The 19162-nt window shown below is 66.9% G+C and overlaps 1 protein-coding gene across 1 annotated transcript; it reads right to left on the reverse strand.

The window, feature by feature from the left end:
• Nucleotides 1-289: 289 nt before the first annotated feature.
• Nucleotides 290-19162, reverse strand: ITGA3 (integrin subunit alpha 3). The gene is given in 37 exon segments (XM_074849181.1): nt 290-1259; nt 2295-2420; nt 2507-2605; nt 2842-2909; nt 2912-2954; nt 3089-3202; nt 3339-3506; nt 3591-3693; nt 3884-3942; nt 3944-3962; nt 4949-5187; nt 5283-5465; nt 5612-5719; nt 5827-5882; nt 5885-5972; nt 6275-6294; nt 6297-6323; nt 6326-6409; nt 7392-7462; nt 7545-7600; nt 7602-7632; nt 7825-7901; nt 7903-7962; nt 8083-8121; nt 8124-8173; nt 8430-8444; nt 8447-8622; nt 8858-8892; nt 8894-8989; nt 8991-9067; nt 9354-9410; nt 9413-9436; nt 10133-10351; nt 10354-10381; nt 11882-11964; nt 12072-12193; nt 18893-19162. Coding segments are annotated over 37 exon segments (3255 nt in total). The 5' UTR covers nt 19069-19162; the 3' UTR covers nt 290-1100.

Genomic DNA, 19162 nt, shown 5'->3' on the forward strand with positions numbered 1-19162 from the left:
TTAACCCCTCGCTGCCCGCAGCGCCCCGCTACCCCTTCCCGGGGCGGGGGGGGATGACCCCGCCTCAGCATAACACCCCCCCCCGCCCCTGCTCTCCCGGGGTCTTACCCCCAATGTCCCTGCCCCCCACGACACTGCCCCCCCTACCCCTGCCCACCTGGGGTACTTTATTCCCCCCTTTCTGCCCAGGGGGTGTGTGCGTCCCTCCGCCCCCCCCCCCCCCCCCCCCCAAAATAAACCCTTTCGCACCAGCCCACACCCCGATGGTGCTGTCAGCCAACACAGAGGAGAGATTACAAATCCCAGAGCGAGGCTTTATTAGGGCCCGGTGGGGGGGGGGGGGGGGGTATAAGGTAGGGGGGGGAAGTGGGGCCAAGGGGTGCAGGACACCACCACCCCCCAAGTACCGACCGCGCTCCGGGGCTCAACACCAAAACGCCGAGGAGAGACACGGAATAACTTAACCCGAGGGCAGCGTCCGTGGGGTGGGACGGACCACGGGGGATAAGGCTGTGGGGGTGGGGGGACACGGCCTTATGCTCTGCACGCCCCCCCCCCCCCCCCCCGCCCCAAGCCAAAGCTGCATCCAGACTGGGATGGGGTGAATGTGCAGGATCAGGCCCCTGCGTTGCTTTGGGGAGGAGGAGGAGGCAGGGGAGGAAGGAACAAGCTCCCACCACCCCACCACAGCATGGAGGGAGCTGGGGGGGGGTCCCACACCCAGCGCTGAGGGAGGGGGGGGGATGCGCTGGGACACACACACACACACGAGTGTGTCCCGGCGTGCGAGGACGCGCACGGGACACGGCGGGAGGAGTGTCTGCACGGGGCGGGAGAGGGGGGGGAAGGCACTGGGGTGAGACCCGAGGAAACGGGGCTGGGGCAGGGGCACATCTGGGGCACGTCCCCATGAGTGTGCAAGGCACGAGCGTGCAAGAGCCCAGGGAAGCGGGCACGAGCGTGCAAAAGCCAGAGCCGGGATGCGGCCGCGTCGGGGTGGTGGGGGGTTTGGGCAGGGAGAGACGCACTTGTGGCAAAGTCAAACGCCGGCCCTGGTGCTCCCCTCGCACGGGGGCCGGGGTGGGGGGGGCGGGGGGGGGTCAGTAGTACTTCTCCGGCTCCTGCCACTTGGTCACCCAGTTTTTCTTGCGCCGGCGGGGCAGGAGGCCGCCGGGCTGGTAGCGCTGCTCCTGCCGGATCCTCACCGCGTGGTACTTGGGCATGATCCGGTAGTAGCGGGTCCGCTGGAAGAAGTCGCACTGGGAGAGGAAGAAGGGGGGAGAGGGAGGGGAGAGGGTCAGCGTGGGGCGGAGGAGGGAGACCCCCGAGCCGGCGAAGAGCAAAGGGAGCATCAGTCCTGGAGCCGCTCAGAGAGACCCCACAGAGCCCCCCCTGTGCCCTCTAGGGCCTGGCAGGAGAGATGAGGCAGTGAGGAAGAGGAGAAGAGGCTGAAGAGGAGGAGGACGCCGCTACAGCCGGCCCCCAGCGTGGCATTACCAAGCGGGTGGCGCGGGCGCCGGGGGGGGGGGCAACGGGGCTGCCCCCCCCGGCTAGTAGTCATCCGTCAGCCGCTCGGTTTCCGACGGCTGGATCCTCATCTCCGCCTTCTGCCCCTTGGCTTCGTACATGGCCCGTGTGTTGGCCCGCCGGAAGAAACCGCACTGCGAGGAAGGAGGTGACAGGGGTCAGGGGGTGGGGATGGGACGAGGGACAGGGCGGGGGGGGGGCTTGTGGCCACCCCCGTGGGGTGGGGGTGTCCCATTGCACCCTCACCCTGATGCTCGCCCCTGGGGATGCTGCGGGGCGGGTGGTCCTGCAGCCCCACGTAACCCCTCTGGGTCAGAGAGTGGGGTGCCCAGGGGGCTGGGGGGGTCCATAGGGAGCTGGGGGGGTCCACAGGGGGCTGGGGGGGTCCACAGGGGGCCAGAGACACCCCCCCCCTCCCCGCCCCAGTCCCTGCAGCACAGTGGGAGGTGGGAGCCACAGGGCGAGGAGGTGCCATGGTCCAGCCCTGCTTTGGGTGGGGTGTTTTTGCAGCTCCTGAAATGTTTTGCACCGGGGAGGGGGGACAAACGGGGGGTCTCTGCTCCTCTTCCTCATCGCTCAGCAGCCGGGCACCTTCCACCTGGGGGCGGGGGCAAACACCTTCCACCCCAGGGGGGGCACCTTTCCGCCTGCCGCTCCTGAGCGTCCCTCGCCAGGTAGGGAGGATGGCAGCCACCAGTGACATGAGCCTGTCAGGTCTCAGCGCGGCTCCTGCACCCCCGGGAGGGGGATCCGGGCACCCCCCTCACCTTCCAGAGCAGGAGGATGATCAGCCCCAGCAGCAGCAGCCCGGCCGCCACCGCCACCAGCACCAGCCACAGCGCGATCTCGGCCGGCTGCTCCTCCGTCAGCTCCGAATCCACGTCCACGGAGAACTGGGAGGGCAGAGAAGAGCCTGGTCAGGGGCAGAGCTCCCAGTGGGCCCAGTCCCTCCCAGTTAAGAGGCTCTGGCATCGCTCACCCGCACCGTGTGGTTCCTCATGGTGATGGTGGGGACGTGGGTCCGGAGGAAGAGCGTGGCCGTGCCGTCCACCTTCACCCGGTCAAAATCTCTGTACTCCTGGGGGGGGGGGCGGACGGGTGAGGGAGGACGGGGTGGGGGGGGACACACGACGACAGGGGCGATGGGGTGGCAAGGGACGGGTGTCAGCTTCTGAGCTGAGACCTGGCAAACTCAGCGCCCTGTTTCAGCACCATTCCCAAGGGAGCAGCCCAGCCCTGACCCCCCCCTCATCACCCCCCCACCCCCAGGCCGTGCTGTGGTAGCAGGGGGGTGTCCCCCCCCCCAGCACTGACCTCGATGAAGGTGCTGTTCCACACCCGGGCGCGGATGCTGAAGGTGGTGGGGTGCTGGTGTGGAGGAGGGGGCACTCGAACCAGATGCAGCGAGCGGTGCCCTTGGAGCAGCTCTGGGAGAGAAAGATGGTGAGGGGGGGGGGGCAGAACCAGAGTCCCCAACGCACCGCAGTGTACGGTGGTTCTGAGGGGTGGGGGGCGGGTAACGTGCTGCTGGACCCCCCCACCCCCTTACAGCCCCACTCACCAGCACCACCTCCGACTTGGCTTTCTTGGCGGTGGCCAGGGTGACGGGGGGCTCCGCTGGCTCGGGGGGCTCCAGCTCCCGCCTGTGCCGGGATGGAGCCTGATCCTCCAGCAGCTGCAGGGTTGGGGGTGGGGGGGGGGAAACGAGCCCCATCAGACCCCCGGGCAGCTCTGCCCACCCGGGGCTGAAGGTGCCCACGCAGCGTGGCAGGGACCCATTCCCGCAAAGCGGCAGGGACGAGGTCACTCACGGTGAGGTTGAGGGGGTTAATGACCCCCCGGGGGGCGGCAGCTCTCGTGCTGTTGACGAGGATCTCGGTGGGGTACAGGAGCCATTTGCCGTTGGGGATCTCGTAGGGCCACTCGAAGCCCAGCAGGATGGTGCCCAAGGTGCCCAGCGACTCGCCCTTGGTGCTCACCTGTGAAGCAGAGCGGGAGATGGGGACGGGCACTCCTGACCCCCCCCTCCGCGGGGAACCGGCTGCTCCCCCCCCCCAGCTCACCTGGAAGTCGAAGGCGAGGGGGCTGCCCACGTCCTGCTCCCTCCGCATGGCCGACTCGCCCACCACCGTCCCGCTGAACTGCGACTGGGCGTGGGAGGAGGCTCTGGGGACAGGCCCGGGGCAGGGGGGGACACGGGAGGGGGGACAGGCACGGCGATGTGGGCAAGGGAGCATCTCCAGGCCACCCCTCTGCCCCACTCCTGGGCCACGGGGGGGGCCGTGCCCACCGTTTTGGCACAGCCGAATTCAGGTGGGGCTGAGGGAGGGGAGGCGGGGGGTGGGGGGGCACTCACATGGTCAGCGAGGACTGGATGCTGTAGTCCACCAGCAGCCTGGCCAGCACGGGCTGCAGGCTCCTCCTGGGTGCTTTGCCTGCCGAGGCACTGGGCTCAGCATCTCCCGCCACCAAACAGCCCCCCCGGAGCGTAGGGCAGCCCCACCCCACCAACCAGAGCCGTGGAGTCATAGAATCCAGAATCATCCAGGTTGGAAAAGCCCTTGAAGCTCCTCCAGCCCCACCATGAACCTCACCCTGACCGTTCCCAACTCCACCAGATCCTCAGCGCTGGCTCAACCCGACTCTTCAACCCCTCCAGGGATGGGACTCCCCCCCTGCCCTGGGCAGCCCATTCCAACGCCCAACAACCCCTTTGCAAAGAAATCCTTCCTAAGAGCCAGTCTGACCCTGCCCTGGCGCAGCTTGAGGCCATTCCCTCTTGTCCTGCCGCTGGTTCCTTGGCTCAAGAGACTCCTCCCCCCTCTCTGCACCCTCCTTTCAGGGAGTTGCAGAGGGCAGGAGGTCTCCCCTCAGCCTCCTCTTCTCCAGACTAAACCCCCCCAGTTCCCTCAGCCGCTCCCCATCAGACCTGTGCTCCAGACCCTGCACCAGCTCCGTTGCCCTTCTCTGGACACGCTCGAGTCATTCAATGGCCTTTTTGGAGTGAGGGGCCCAAAACTTAGAAACCCACTCATCGAGGGGTGGCCTCACCAGTGCCGAGCACAGGGGTCAGATCCCTTCCTGTCCCTGCTGGCCACGCTATTGCTGATACAAGCCAGGGATGCATTGGCCTTGGCCACCTGGGCACACTGCTGGCTCATTACCAATCCCCCCCAGGTCCCTCTCTGACTGGCAGCTCTCCAGCCACCCCTCCCCAAGCCTGTAGCCCTGCTGGGGGTTGTTGTGGTCCAAGGGCAGAACCCGGCCCCCCCATCCTGCCCACCCCAGGAGCTTCTGCCTGCTTCCCCGTCCTTCCCATACCATCCCGATCCACCACCACGTTTTCCATCCGACGATAAGAGGAGCCGCCCTCGCTCCAGGCACTGCTCCCAGCCCGTTCCCTCCCACCCGGGACACTCACGTGGACAGGTCCAGCACACCAAGATCTCCCGTGTGGTCCAACATGATCCCGATGGCCTCGAAGGTGATGATCAGCTCTGCCTGCAGCACAGAGGGACCGTGAAGCAGCTCGGCTGGACCCCCACCTGCTGAGCCCCAAAAATGGGCTGGGTGCGGGCAGGGGAGCGCTCACCGCTGGTTCCTCTTAAAAGGGTTGCCCAGCTCGCACAGCACCGTCTCCGCAAAGGTACAGGCTCCACTCTGGGAGGGGAAGAGTGTGAGGAAGACCCCGGTAAAGCCCACCCAGGTCCTTGTGTGACATTTTCAGCTGGGGGGGGGGACACGGCATCACCCACCGGGCGGACGGAGGAGGGCAGGAGGCTGGCGGGCACCGTGACGTTGAGCAGGGCCTCGTGGGCGTCCTCGCCGTTGGAGGGGGTGGTGGGCACGTTGGTGATGTTGATGCTCAGGTAGAGCTTCCGCACGTCCCGGCTGTACTGCAGCACCTGGGTACCGTTCAGCCTGCGCAGAGACCGGCCCTGCTCAGCACACGGGTGGCCCCACCCCAGCTGGATGGAGAACCACCCCCCCCACCAAAACCCCAGCACAGCCAGGGCAGGCTGAGGGTGACGCGTGACCCAGGGGTGGCACAGCGGGTGGCAGAGGTGGATGGGACCCGGAGGACCCCGCTGTCACCTGGGCAGGGCTGGTTCTGGTCAGTGACGAAGCTGCTCTGGAGCTGGAGGTTGCTGTAACACTTGTTGTCGGAGCCACATTCCTTCTGGAACTCGATCTGGGGGGACAGGGGTGTCCCCGGGAGCCTTCTCCCAGCCCCCCAGGCCAGGCTCGCTGGGGCAGCCCAGCATCTCCATCACCCACACCGCCACCCCCCGCCAGCACCTTGGTCTCATTCTCGTGGGACTGGTCCTGGTTGAGGACGGGGAAGGCGTCGAGGAATGGGGACCCAGTTGGAAGGTCCTGGGCTTCTCCACCAGCGAGTAGTTCATGGAGAGCACGATGGGGTGCAGCTTGTCTCGGATGTTGTCCTGCGGGGTGGCTGAGATCACAGCAAAGCCCTGGCTCCTCCCAGCCCCCCTCCAGCTCCAGCTGCAACCAGGCAGCCCCCAGCCACGTCTGGGGTACCAGCCTCCTGCTCACGAGACCCAACAAACCCATCACAGGATGGATGGACGGATTCCCACCTCTTTTCCTGGCCCTGCACCCCACCATCCCTCTCCCCATCTCCCAGGAGCCGTTCTCCCAGCTCAGTGCCACGTGGAGAGCAACCCGCAGTGCGCACACACACACATGTGCACACACACACACGTGTGCACTCGCACACGCTCACCAGCAGCAGGAGCTCCTTGATTCACAGCGGGTCTCAGGCATGGGAAGATGCCACGGTAGGTGGCAGAGTGGGTCCCCAAAAACCTGACCCTGGGGGGGTGCCGGTCCTTGTCTGCCTCCAGGGTGTATTCCAGGGCTGCGGGGAGAGCGGGGCACCGCAGCTGTCACACACACGTGTGCCTCCAACACAACCCCTCACATGCACAGGTATCCCCTGCACACACGTGTGTGCAACCCCCACGCCAACACGTGCGTGTCACAGAATCACAGAATCATCTCAGTTGGAAAAGCCCTTGAAGCTCCTCCAGCCCCACCAGGAACCTCACCCTGACCATTCCCAACTCCACCAGATCCCTCAGCGCTGGCTCAACCCGACTCTTCAACCCCTCCAGGGATGGGACTCCCCCCCTGCCCTGGGCAGCCCATTCCAACGCCCAACAACCCCTTCTGCAAAGAAATCCTTCCTAAGAGCCAGTCTGACCCTGCCCTGGCGCAGCTTGAGGCCATTCCCTCTTGTCCTGCCGCTGGGTCCTTGGCTCAAGAGACTCATCCCCCCCTCTCTGCAACCCTCCTTTCAGGGAGTTGCAGAGGGCCAGGAGGTCTCCCCTCAGCCTCCTCTTCTCCAGACTAAACCCCCAGTTCCCTCAGCCGCTCCCCATCAGACCTGTGCTCCAGACCCTGCACCCAGCTCCGTTGCCCTTCTCTGGACACGCTCGAGTCATTCAATGGCCTTTTGGAGTGAGGGGCCCAAAAACTGAACCCACTCATCGAGGGGCGGCCTCATCAGGGGTCAGATCCCTTCCCTGTCCCTGCTGGCCACGTGGTGCTGATACAAGCCAGGATACATTGGCCTTCTTGGCCACCTGGGCACACTGCTGGCTCATTACCAATCCCCCCCCAGTCCCTCTCTGACTGGCAGCTCTCCAGCCACCCCTCCCCAAGCCTGTAGCACTCCTGGGGGAGCGTCCTCCCCACACATGTGCTCACGACGCCCCCCCAGCACACACACGTGTCCCTGTGTGTGCGCACACCTTGCACGAGTGCTGGTGAACTACCCAGCCCCACCCCCAACTCACTCCCCCGTGCACACACGCACCCACACCCACACCCCCGACCACTCACTGATCTTCTCCTTGTACTTGGGTCTCCAGCACTCTGGTTGTAGGAGAAGCAGACGGTCACAGTGATGCTGGGGGGGGAAAGGGGCCATGAGCGGAGCTGCCAGCACCCCAGTGCCACGAGCAGGACTGGCCGCACTGCGGGGGGCTCACCAGGAGTCGGGCGTGCACCGGGCAGGGTCCACCTTGCTGGGGGTCACTGTGAAGGTTCTTGTTTAAGATGTTGATCACAGGCCGAGCTCTGGGGACAGAGATGGGGGTCAGCTGAGCATCCCCCCCCGCCCCCCGCAGCGGCACAGCCCCTCAGTGCCAGCTCCGGCGCCGGGCACATCGCTTTGTGGCCACCTCGCTGCGCCGGGGTGCTGGCAGAGGCAGGATCTGTCCCCCGGGAGGTCGCAGGGAGGGCAGAGGCTGTGGAAACCCGCTCCCTTACCTGAGCAGGACGATCCTCTCGGCCAAGCTGCCCACCAGCAGGTCGGGGTAGGAGTTCCCGTCCACGTCCAGCCCCCCCACTCAGCGAGTACCCGAAGGTCCGCATGCTGGCGGGGCCCAGATCCGCCCCGCTGATCACCTGGATGTGGGTGTCCCCCATTGCTCACCAGCCCCATAGATCCGGGGATCCCACCCCGGAGCCGAGGGATGCTCGGAGGGGATCCGGAGCCCCGGTGAGGGGCTCCCCATGGGCCGTTACCTGCCGGGGTTTGTCTAACAGCCCCTCTGCGCTGCTGTGTGGTAGATGTAAACTTTGCCAGGCCCCTCGAAAGGAGCCCCCACGGCGATATCTGGGGGAGAAGAGCAGGGTCAGCCCCACAGGGACAGGGTGGGGCAGCCCCACAGTACCTCTGCACCGCCTCAGCCCCTCTTCAATCCCCCCACACCCAACTCTCACCCAGCCCCTCTCCTCCTTGAACACACCCCCCCACCAAGATGCCCCCATTTCCCTTCTCTTCCCCCCAGATCTCACCGGAGACCCACCACACACCCTCAAGCAGGACCCTCACCCAAAGGCTCCCCCCACAGTGGTCCCCAGCCCCTCACCCTGGAAGCCGTCTGGTTGACGTCCCCGATGCTGGCCACGGCGAAGCCGAAAGCGGAATAGCTGGGGCCGGTGAGGACCAGGCTGGGGTTGGGCTGAAGTCCCCCCACCTCGTTCATGTAGACGTAGATTGCTCCCCCCACCTCCTGCTTCCGCTGGAAGTAGTAAGGGGCTCCCACCACCAGGTCCTGCCACCTGCGGGGCCAAGGGGCTGGTTGGGGCTGGGGCTGTGACACAACCCCACCCCAACACACCAGAAGTGATGGGGATCCCCCCCCCCCCCCCAAACCATAAAAATATGACTCCCCAAAAAAAAGAGTCCTCACCCCCAGAGCTGTGCCCCCTGATGCTGTGACCCACAGACCCCCCTTGAGCTGCGGGATGCCCCCACCCGCCAGGAGCTGGGGGGTCGCGCCCCCCCGGCCCTTACCCATCGTTGTTGAGGTCTGCCAGGGCCACGGCGCTAGCCAAAGTAGGAGCCAACTTGGTGGCCGGGGAGGAGGAGGCTCCTCTGCAGCGTCTGCTGGGGGCTGCGGCTCAGCAGGTACACGGCGCCCGTGTTGCTTGTACCGGGGGGCGCCCGTCACCACCGTCACCGCGTCCTGCTGCAGCACCGCGCTGCCCACCTCCGCCGTGTTACCTGCCACCAAACCCCCCGGTGAGATGGGGGCCAGCACAGGAACCCCCCCACATCCCCACACCCCATATCCCCCCGCCATGACCCCCCTCCAGCCCCCTTGAACACCATGGTGGCACCACCATCCCCCTACTCACACCATCCCCGGGGGGGTCTCCAAGCCTCCCTAAACTCCACACTCCTTTAACATCCACCCCAAAGTTCCCCCTAAATCCACATCCCCCCCTGATCTCCTCCTCACCCCAAATCCCTCCGAGGGGGAAGCCCCCTGCCCTGCTGCCCCCCCCACCTATATAGGTATTGCCATTCCTCTGTTGGGGTAGAGAGAAATCGTGCAGGTCCCACATCTCCGCTGCAGCATGTAGTCGGTACCTGCAACAGCCGGTGGAGGGGGGGGTTAACCCCACAGTGGGGGGATCCCCGGCTCGGCACCCACTCCCCTCGCACCCCCATGGCCGTACGCGTGTGCACGGACACGTTCACCCACAGGCAGCGGGTTTGCAGAGGTGTGTAGAGAAGCACACGCCGAGTGCACACGCGTGACCATGCAATGTGTGTGCGCATTCAGGCACAGAATCCAGAATCATCTGGGTTGGAAAAGACCCTGAAGCTCCTCCAGCCCCACCATGAACCTCACCCTGTCCATTCCAACTCCACCAGATCCCTCAGCGCTGGCTCAACCCGACTCTTCAACCCTCCAGGGATGGGGACTCCCCCCCTGCCCTGGCAGCCCATTCCAACGCCCAACAACCCCTTCTGCAAAGAAATCCTTCCTAAGAGCCAGTCTGACCCTGCCCTGGCGCAGCTTGAGGCCATTCCCTCTTGTCCTGCCGCTGGTTCCTTGGCTCAAGAGACTCCTCCCCCTCTCTGCACCCTCCTTTCAGGGAGTTGCAGAGGGCCAGGAGGTCTCCCCTCAGCCTCCTCTTCTCCAGACTAAACCCCCCAGTTCCCTCAGCCGCTCCCCGTCAGACCTGTGCTCCAGACCCGCTCACACGAGGGGATGCCCCGTGGGGGTACGCGGCATCCCAGGGAAGGGGGTCCCCCTCGCCCCTCCCCAGGCACACACACCTTGCCAGTTATAGGCACCGGGCGCTCCGAAATAGATGATGTTGGCAGTGAAGCCGGCGCTGGTGCCCATCTGGCACATGCCAGTCTCGTCGGTGTCCGTGTTGGAGTTGCACATCTCGTTGTGGTACGTTTGCCACTCGTCGCTGATGTTGAGGCGCAGGTCGTTGCCTCGCACGTAGCACTTACCCACCATGCGCCGCTGGTCCTCGCTGCCCGACACAGCACCTTGGTGTAGCGGTGAGCACAGGCCTGCCGGGACAGCCCCCAGCACCCACCTCAGCGCCTGCAGCACCCCAAAAAATGGGGGGCTATGGCCCCCTTCCTTCCCACGGCCAGCAGCCCCTGCTCCTTGTGCTGCCTCTGCCCTCATCACAGAATCAGAATCACAGACTCATCTCAGTTGGAAAAGCCCTTGAAGCTCCTCCAGCCCCACCAGGAACCTCACCCTGACCATTCCCAACTCCACCAGATCCCTCAGCGCTGGCTCAACCCGACTCTTCAACCCCTCCAGGGATGGGGACTCCCCCCCTGCCCTGGGCAGCCCATTCCAACGCCCAACAACCCCTTTGCAAAGAAATCCTTCCTAAGAGCCAGTCTGACCCTGCCCTGGCGCAGCTTGAGGCCATTCCCTCTTGTCCTGCCGCTGGGTCCTTGGCTCAAGAGACTCATCCCCCCTCTCTGCACCCTCCTTTCAGGGAGTTGCAGAGGGCCAGGAGGTCTCCCCTCAGCCTCCTCTTCTCCAGACTAAACCCCGAGTTCCCTCAGCCGCTCCCCATCAGACCTGTGCTCCAGACCCTGCACCAGCTCCGTTGCCCTTCTCTGGACACGCTCGAGTCATTCAATGGCCTTTTTGGGGTGAGGGGCCCAAAACTGAACCCACTCATCGAGGGGCGGCCTCACCAGTGCCGAGCACAGGGGTCAGATCCCTTCCCTGTCCCTGCTGGCCATGCTAGTGCTGATACAAGCCAGGATGCCATTGGCCTTCTTGGCCACCTGGGCACACTGCTGGCTCATTACCAATCCCCCCCAGGTCCCTCTCTGACTGGCAGCTCTCCAGCCACCCCTCCCCAAGCCTGTAGCCCTGCTGGGGGTTGTTGTGGCCCAAGGGCAGCACCCGGCATTTGCCCTTAATGAAACTCCCCCAGTTGGGCTCAGCCCATCGCTCCAGCCTGGCCAGGTCTCTCTGCAGAGCCTCCCTACCCTCGAGCAGATCAACACTTCCACCCAACTGGGTGTCATCTGCAAACTGACTGAGGGGGCACTCGATCCCCTCGTCTAGGTCATCAATAAAGATGTTAAACAGGAGTGGCCCCAACACCGAGCCCTGGGGGACACCACTTGTGACCGGCCGCCAACCAGATTTAACTCCGTTCACCACAACTCTTTGGGCCCTGACATCCAGCCAGTTTTTTACCCAGCAAAGTGTGTGCCCATCCCGGCGCCAGGCCGTACACACCCCCCTGCCCTGCCGTTAACGCAGCCCATACGTCACGGCGTTATCCTGGCTACGATGGTCTATAGGGTACGACACCATCCTGCCACCCGAGAGCCCCCGGTGAGGGCTCCAAGCACCCTGTCACCCGCCAGCTCCCTGCGCCAGGGGACAGGGAGGTGACAGAGGAGCCCCCAAAGTGCCTCTGCCAGGGGACATGTGCAAGGCCTCGTGAAAGGACCAGCAGCTCCCTGGCGCAGTCGTGAAAGGCGGCAGCTCGGCACCAGCGTGGAATATTGGGGTGCAGGGACACTCACCAGCACCCTCCCGGCCGGCTGCCGCTGGCTGGCCACCGTCACCCCCAGCCACATGTCATCGATGATGGCCTTGTCCGGCTCACCTGGGTGAGGAAAGGACAGCATGAGAGTGGGGATCCCCCCAACCCCAGAGCCCCTCCTCTGCATGCCGGGGGGGGGTGTTTCGGGGTGCCCCGGGGTGCTCACGTACTCTTCAGCTCGATGTCGAGCCGCTGGCAGTCGCTCGTGGAGGCGGTGAGGGGACAGGCGTAGACAGCGCCCGTCCGTGTGCCGTTCGCCGGCTCCACATCTCGGGGGGCCCCCACCAGCAGCCTGGGAGGGGGGGGAGCAGAGAGTGTGTGAGGGGGATGTGGGGGCACAGGGGGTCCACCTGCCCCAGTGCCCCCCACCTCATTTTGGGGGTGCAGAGGTGGACAGGCTGTCCTGCGGAGACGGTGCTGGGGTGTGACGGTGGCCAGGAGGTGCTTGGAGGGGACGAGAGCTGCTTCCCCGGAGCACATCACGCCTTGACACCCCCAAATAACGGGGGGGTAGCAGACCCCCAGCCCCAGAGAAGGAAGGGGGGGGTCCCCCTTGAATGGGCATGCATGGGGCTGGCAGCATCCAGCCTCTCACCCCCAGGATGCGGGTGCACCAGCCCACTGGAAGGTCTCACAGGACAGCAAAGGGACAGACCCCCCCTACCCAGGTGGGGGACAGACCGACAGACACGCTCCTTGCCAGACCCGATCCCAGACGGGGCGCGTGGCTGAGCGCCCCCCATCCCGGTGCACGGGGAGGGGGTGCAGGAACAGGGGGTCTGGCTGACACCCGCGAACGGCGCTCGCTATGGGACAGCAAAGCGGGGAGCTGCTCGGCACGACCCGGCCCCCACCAGCGCCGGGGCCCCCCCCCGGGCCTGTGTAAACAGCCGCAGCCCTTCCCGGCCAACCTTTGAGCCGGCGGCGAGGCCGAGGCCCCACGGCACAGCTGCGGCGTGTCCGGCAGACAGGCTCGCTGCTGCGCCAGGGGCGTCCCGGCGTGGGGGGGGGGGAGACCCCCCAGGAATGGGGAGGGTGAGCTGGGACCAGCTCCAGGAGGGACACGTATGCATCTCCTTTCCCAGGAGGGGTCTGGGCAGCACTGGGGGTCCCTGGGGGAGGCAGCACCCTTCCGGGGGTGACTCAGGCCCCCCGAGGGGTAGAGAAATCCCGGCTGAGTCACGGCGGTGCCACGCAGAAGGTGTGGGGGGGGAACACTGGCATCCCTGGAGGGGTGCCCAGGGTGGTGATGCAACACCCACAGCCCACCTCCACGTGCGCTCTGGGGCTCTAAGGTGATACTGAAGAACAAAAGTGACCCCAGTGCCCACCTTAACCCCCCCCAACTCCCACCCCAAAACAAGCAGCTCCCCAGTAGGGAAGAGGCTGGGGACCCCCAGGTAGCAGCAGGGCACAGGATCAGCAGGTTGGGGGGGGGACAGCAGGAGGACCCGGCGTGCCCGGGGGGCTCCGGAAAGGCCAGCCTTTCCGCCGGGAAGTCCTTCGGGACCGCGAGGACAATGGCGCGGAGGAGGCATGGCCGCAGCGTGCCAGCAGAGGAAGCGTGTCCCCCCTCACAGGCAGGATGCTGGGGAGGGGAGGGGGACACACCCCCCCCCCCACACCAGGCACCCAGGTAGCTGCTGCAACCCCTAGACCTTATCACGGGACACTTGGGTAACGAGTTGGTCAGTTCTCAGCGCAGCCACCGGCGAGGACGGGGACAAGCCTGGTTGTCCCCATCCCACCGTCCCCGGGAAGGGAGCGCGGCCGCGGAGGCTGCGCCGGGCAGGGCTGAGCAATGCGAGGCCGCGGGCGCGTCCGGGCAGCGCCGGGGCGGCTGACTCAAAGCCCAGATGCAGGAGGAATGTGGGGCCCCAGGCAGCCCCCGCCCAGGCACGTCAGGGCCCCCCCCCCGCTCCCCTCCTCTTCCCCGCGCCCGCCCGGTGACGGGCACCGCCGGCGGCATCGCTCCGGCTGAGTCAGCCAGATGCTGCAGGTGGGGGGGACGGACGGACGGACGGCGTCGCTCAGCCGCAGAAGAGATCCCAAAGGGGTGCACTGGGTGGGGGGGGGACGCTCCCCCCCCCGGGAATGCTGGGCTGGGGGTGCCAGTCACATCCGTATCCCTACGGGAAAGCGGGACCCGCTGGGTGCGAAGGCGAGGTCGTTTCCTCCTGAATTTTTCCAGCCTGGCACAAAGAATCTGCCCCACTAATTCCTGCGCCCCCCACACCTGAGGGATGGCGGGGGGGGGTACAATGACACACACACACACAAGAGGCACCATTGTCCCCACTTACCTGGAAGAGAAGTGACTCAGTGCAGCCACGATGTGACTCAGGGCTGGAGGAAGAAGCTGGGGGGGGGGGGGGTCCTGCCCCCCCACCCTGAGCCCCAGTAGGACCCACAGCCCCCAGGTGCTGCCCCAGAGTCAGCGTGGCTCCTGGGGGCAGGGACACGCATAGGGGGTGCTGCTATGGTGGGGGACCTGCCCCCCACCTCCCCGGGTGGTCCTGGCTTGGCCAGACCCCGGCTCCCAGCCACCACCACGGCCGTGCCCCACAGGTCCCGGGGCTGGGGGGGCCACCAAATCCGAGCTGCTCCGGCATCTCGCTGCCTCCAGCCAAGACTTCCCAGCACGGCAGCCCACCCGCAGGCTCTGCTCCTGGGTTGGGGGGTGTGTGTGTGTGTGTGTGTGTGTGTGTCTGTTGGACGCTGGGGGCTTCTGAGCCCTACCAGAGCAGGGCAGGGGGGGAACACAACATGCAGAGGCATCCCCCAAAGTGCCCCACAGAGCCCAGCTACCTCAAGACCCAGGAAAACCAGGAATTGGGCTGCTGGGCCTCCCATCTCAGGGAGGCCAGGACCAGTTTGTGGCACTGGTCCCACCCGAGTGGGGGTGGGGGGGGGTGAGGAGATGGGGCTCAGCCCAGGCCTTGTGCTCGGACAGCAGAGAATGGCCAAACAGCGAGAGGGGGAGGCTGGGAAGGGAGGGAGGCAGGAATGCGAGAGGCCGTGCTCCGTCCTAATCCGCCCTGGCAAGCTGTTGTGGGGGACGGACGGTGGTGTGGGGGCTCCCCGCTGGCGTGGGCTGAGCCGGGAGGGGAGCGAAACGGTGGCCCGAAATGTGGCCACCCCCGCGGTGGGAAAGGTCTGATGAGGATGGTGAAGGGGGATCGAACCCGGACAGGGCAGCAAGGGGAGCAGAGACTGCACAGCGGGGGGGTGGGGTGGGCTCAGCCTCGAAGGGCTCTGCAATGGGGGGGGGTTGTGCTCCCCCTGAACAGCAGCACAACCCCCTACCCCAGAGCCCCCCCTCCCCAGGGTGGGAGGCAGGCGGGGAGCAGCTGGGCAGTGAGAGCAGCGCCTCATCCATCTCCGACACGCTCGAGGGGTGACAAGGGCCGAGGTGGGAGGGGAAGGGGGGGGGCAGGAGGGTGGGGGCTGCGGCACAGCACCCCACCCTGCTCCATCCCTGGTCACAGGCAGCGACGGCACAGCGGGGCACAGGGACCCTCCCCAAACCTCCCCCCATGCCGGGGCTGGAAGATGCTCCAGGTTTGAGAGCTCAGCTCCACGATTGGGCTGCAGGACCCCCCCCAACCCCCCCGAACCCCCAAAGGCAGGCAACTGAGGGGTACCCCCAGCATAGCCCACCCCCACAAGGCTCCAGGCCAGCCCCAAACCACCCAACTCCCTCCCAGTGCCACTATGTTTGCACGGGGAGGTGGGGGGGCTCTTCAATGATCAATGCCCCCCCGGGGAGCCCTCGGCAGGCAAATCTGCTGATGCCCGCACCGGGAAGGAGGTGGGAGAGGGGGAGAAATGGCTCCTCGAAGCACCGAGGGATGGACGGACAGGCGGACGGACGGATGGATGCCCCCCCACCGTGGTGTATCTGTCCCCCCGCCGCCTGGCGAGGAGCCACAGCCCAGCGGGACCCCGGCAGCTTTCACCGGCCCCTGGCCAAGGCGGGGGGAGCGTGGCCAGGCCGGTTCTGGCAATCGGCAGGAAAACCAGGCGAGGGGGAGGGAAAGTTGGGAATTCAGCTGGCCCCGCTGCCGGCCACGCTCCCCTCCTCCCCACCGGCCAGCCGGGACCAGCCGGGCAGAGCCGCTGCTGCCCCACGCACACAGGAGGGAAACTGAGGCACCCAGGAGGTTGGAGATGTGGGTGCTGCCTCCCCCCAGGCTGCACACACGAGGCCCCCAGCCCACCTGGCACACACCCCGCCGTGCCTCAGTGTCCCTGTGTTGTTCAGGGACCCCCCAAACCCACAAGTGGGATTCCTCTGGCACCATCGGGTCCCGCCAGCGTGGCCACAAGCCGAACCACCTCCTCGTCCGAGCCAGCAGGAGCGGCCGGACCCGGCCCGGGCAGCTGAAGGAGTTTCTTAATCTCGGGGAGGCAGATAACGCTTCCACCTCGCCTGGGGAGGGGTGAGCAAATAAACCTTTGCATGGGCACAGCTCCGAGCCACGAAAAACACCGTGGGGGTGGAGGGGACACACACACACGGGACTGGGGCGTCACGCCGGCTGTGCCGTGCTGGCCTGGCCCCCCGCCAGCGCCCGGGCGGGAAGCGGCTCCCCCCACCCCGCCGGGAATGCCAGCGGTGCCCCGGGAGCATCCTTCTTGCCCCACCGCCAACCCAACTGACACCTGCGGCAGCCACGTCGCAGCCAGGCCAAACATCAGGCCCCCCCGCCCCCCCCCCCAAAAAAAAAAAAAAGCACAGCACACCCCATCCCCACCCATGCACCCCCCCCAATCGGGGACGATGGCAGGAAGCGTCCCTTTCCTGTCCCCACCCCGGCTGTGGCGGGGCTGCACCTGCGAGCAAAGGGCACGGGGAGCCTCCATCCCTCACCGGCTGAATTAGGGGAGCAGGTTCACCCCCGCGGTGCTGCAGCCCAGCTCAGCACCCCCCGCCCCAGCACCCCCCACCCCATCCGGCGGTTCTGCCAAGGTGGGGGGGAAGCGCAGGGCTGGGTGCCCTGGGAATGGGGAGAGCTGGGGGGGCCACACCTGCACCGGTCCCCACATCCACCCAGAATGGCTCCGACACCCCAGGTTGGGGGACAACGGACACCCCCAGGGATGGAGCAAACCCTGTGGCTCTTCCAGCCCTCGGCCAAGCTCCTGCCTGCACTGTTCCCCGCAGGCAGGAGCGAGGAGCAGGCAGCTCCCTGGCTTGCAGGAGGGCAGCTGCCCGCTAGGACACGGAGGCCGGTATTTACTTCCAGGAGAGGCAGGTGCCCCCCCCCGAGTCCTGCCTGCAGCGAGCCTGGTTAGGCAGGAGCTGCCTGCACTCGCCCTGGCCCCCTCCTGCCTGCACTACGCAGGCAGAGCTGCCTGCACAGCCCGTCCGGGTCCACTGCCCGCACGCAAGGCCCCGTGGGGAGGCAGAGATGCACCTGGCACCCCACGGCCCCTCTGTGCTCACGAGGGTCCCCCGTCACCCCCTCCCCTCCAAACAGGGACAGGCAGCGGAGGGCTCCCAGGGGAAGGGGGTGCCAAACCCCCCCGGGGTTTTTTGTGCTCCAAAGCCTTCCCCCGCAGAGCCGCCGCTCCGTGCCTCGCCAGCATCACGCTCAGACACGCACGGGCCACGTGGTCCACGCCGGGGGATCGCAAGTCCCTGCCGGCGCCAGAACCCCCCAAACCGCCCCCCCCCCCCCAAGACAAGGCGATGGCCACTGCCAATGTCTCGGGAAGATCTGCCCTGCTGCTAGCCAGAACCCCAACCCCGATGGCCCCCGGCAGCTGCTCCGATGCCGCCGGAGCCAGGGGAAACCCGGCCATGGATGGGAGCCAGCGTGTCCCTGCGAGGAGTGGGGGGGGGGTCCCTGGGGTGCTGGCCCTGGAGCCACGGGGAACAACTTCACTCCCTCTTGCACGGGAGCAACAACAAGACGTCCCACGGCGGGGCGAGCGGCCGAAATACATCTCTGGAATGCGGAGCAGCTGCCGCTGGTCTCTCTGCCATGGGCATGGCGGGAAAAAGGGAGCCCTCCAGGTCTCCAAAGGGCCCCCCCCCACTCCCCCCGCAACCGGGAGTTCCACGGGAGGGTGAGCCAGCAAAAACCTGTGCCCCCAAGCGAGAAAAACCCAACCCAAGCCCTGCGCCGACGCCTTCTCCCCAGCGCGCACACGCAACTCGCACACGCGACTCGCACCTCCGGCCAGGAGGGACGGGAGCCGGGGATGCTGCCCGTGGCGGGGTCGGGGGGGGGGGGTCTGGCTGAGGAGGGGGGGACAGCAGGGGACCCGGTGAGTGACAGCGGTGGGATCGCACGGGGAATGCACCGGCTGAAAAGGGCTTTTGTTGGGGTTTCGCTTGGCGGCAGGAATTACAGTTCAACAGGTCGGCAGAGCCGGGGTGGCGGGTGGGGGGACGCGGAGCCCCCGCCAGAGCTGAAGGGGGGGGCCCGAGGGGCTTCAAACCGCCCCGGGGGGGTCAGTGCGGGCAGTGCCCAGCCGGGACCCCACGCGTGGGGACAGCCCCCACCTCCCGGGGTGGCTGCCAGGCTCCCTGCCCACCGCTGCTGTCACAGCGTGTCCCCGCTCTGCCCCCCCGTGTCCCTCCCGCGCAGGGGACCCCTCAGTGGGTGCTCAGCACCCAGGGAATAAGGGAAAGCCCAGGGTCAGGATGGGACCCCCCTCCAATAACGGGGTGCAGAGCAAAGCCACGAGAAGGGGAGAAACACCCGCGGAGCTATTTTACACCCCGGATCCCCCCTTACCCTGAGCTCAGGGGGCGCTTCCTCCCACGAGGGACCCCCCCGCATCCCACCGCAGCCTCCAGACCCCCCCGACACCCCTTTCCCTAAACCCAAAGCCCCCCCAGCTCCTCCTCCTCCTCCTCCCGGTGCCCCCCCTCCCCTCCCGGCAGCCTCGGGGCTACCTTTGCCCTACCCCGGGGACCCTCACTCCCCCGCCCCCCCCGAACCCTGGGGACCCCCCCCCCCCCGTGCCCCGCACTCACAGGCACCGCTCCCGCCGCTCGGTCTGCCGGTGCAGCGCTACCGAGAAGCCGAAGAACCCTCCGGGGGTCGCGCCCTCCTTGAGCACCGGGAAATCGCGGTCAAGGTTAAAGGCGGCGGCGGCGGCGCCCAGCAGCAGCCCCAGCCCCACCCGCAGCAGCCGGTGGCCCCGCGCCATGGCCCGCACCGGCTCCCGCAGCCGCCGCCACCGACCGCGCCCCACCGGGGCCGGTGCGCTGCGGGGCGGGGGCGGGGCCGGGCGGGGCGCGCGC

This window comes from Strix aluco, chromosome 24 (assembly GCF_031877795.1).
Source record: "Strix aluco isolate bStrAlu1 chromosome 24, bStrAlu1.hap1, whole genome shotgun sequence".
Taxonomy (NCBI): domain Eukaryota; kingdom Metazoa; phylum Chordata; class Aves; order Strigiformes; family Strigidae; genus Strix; species Strix aluco.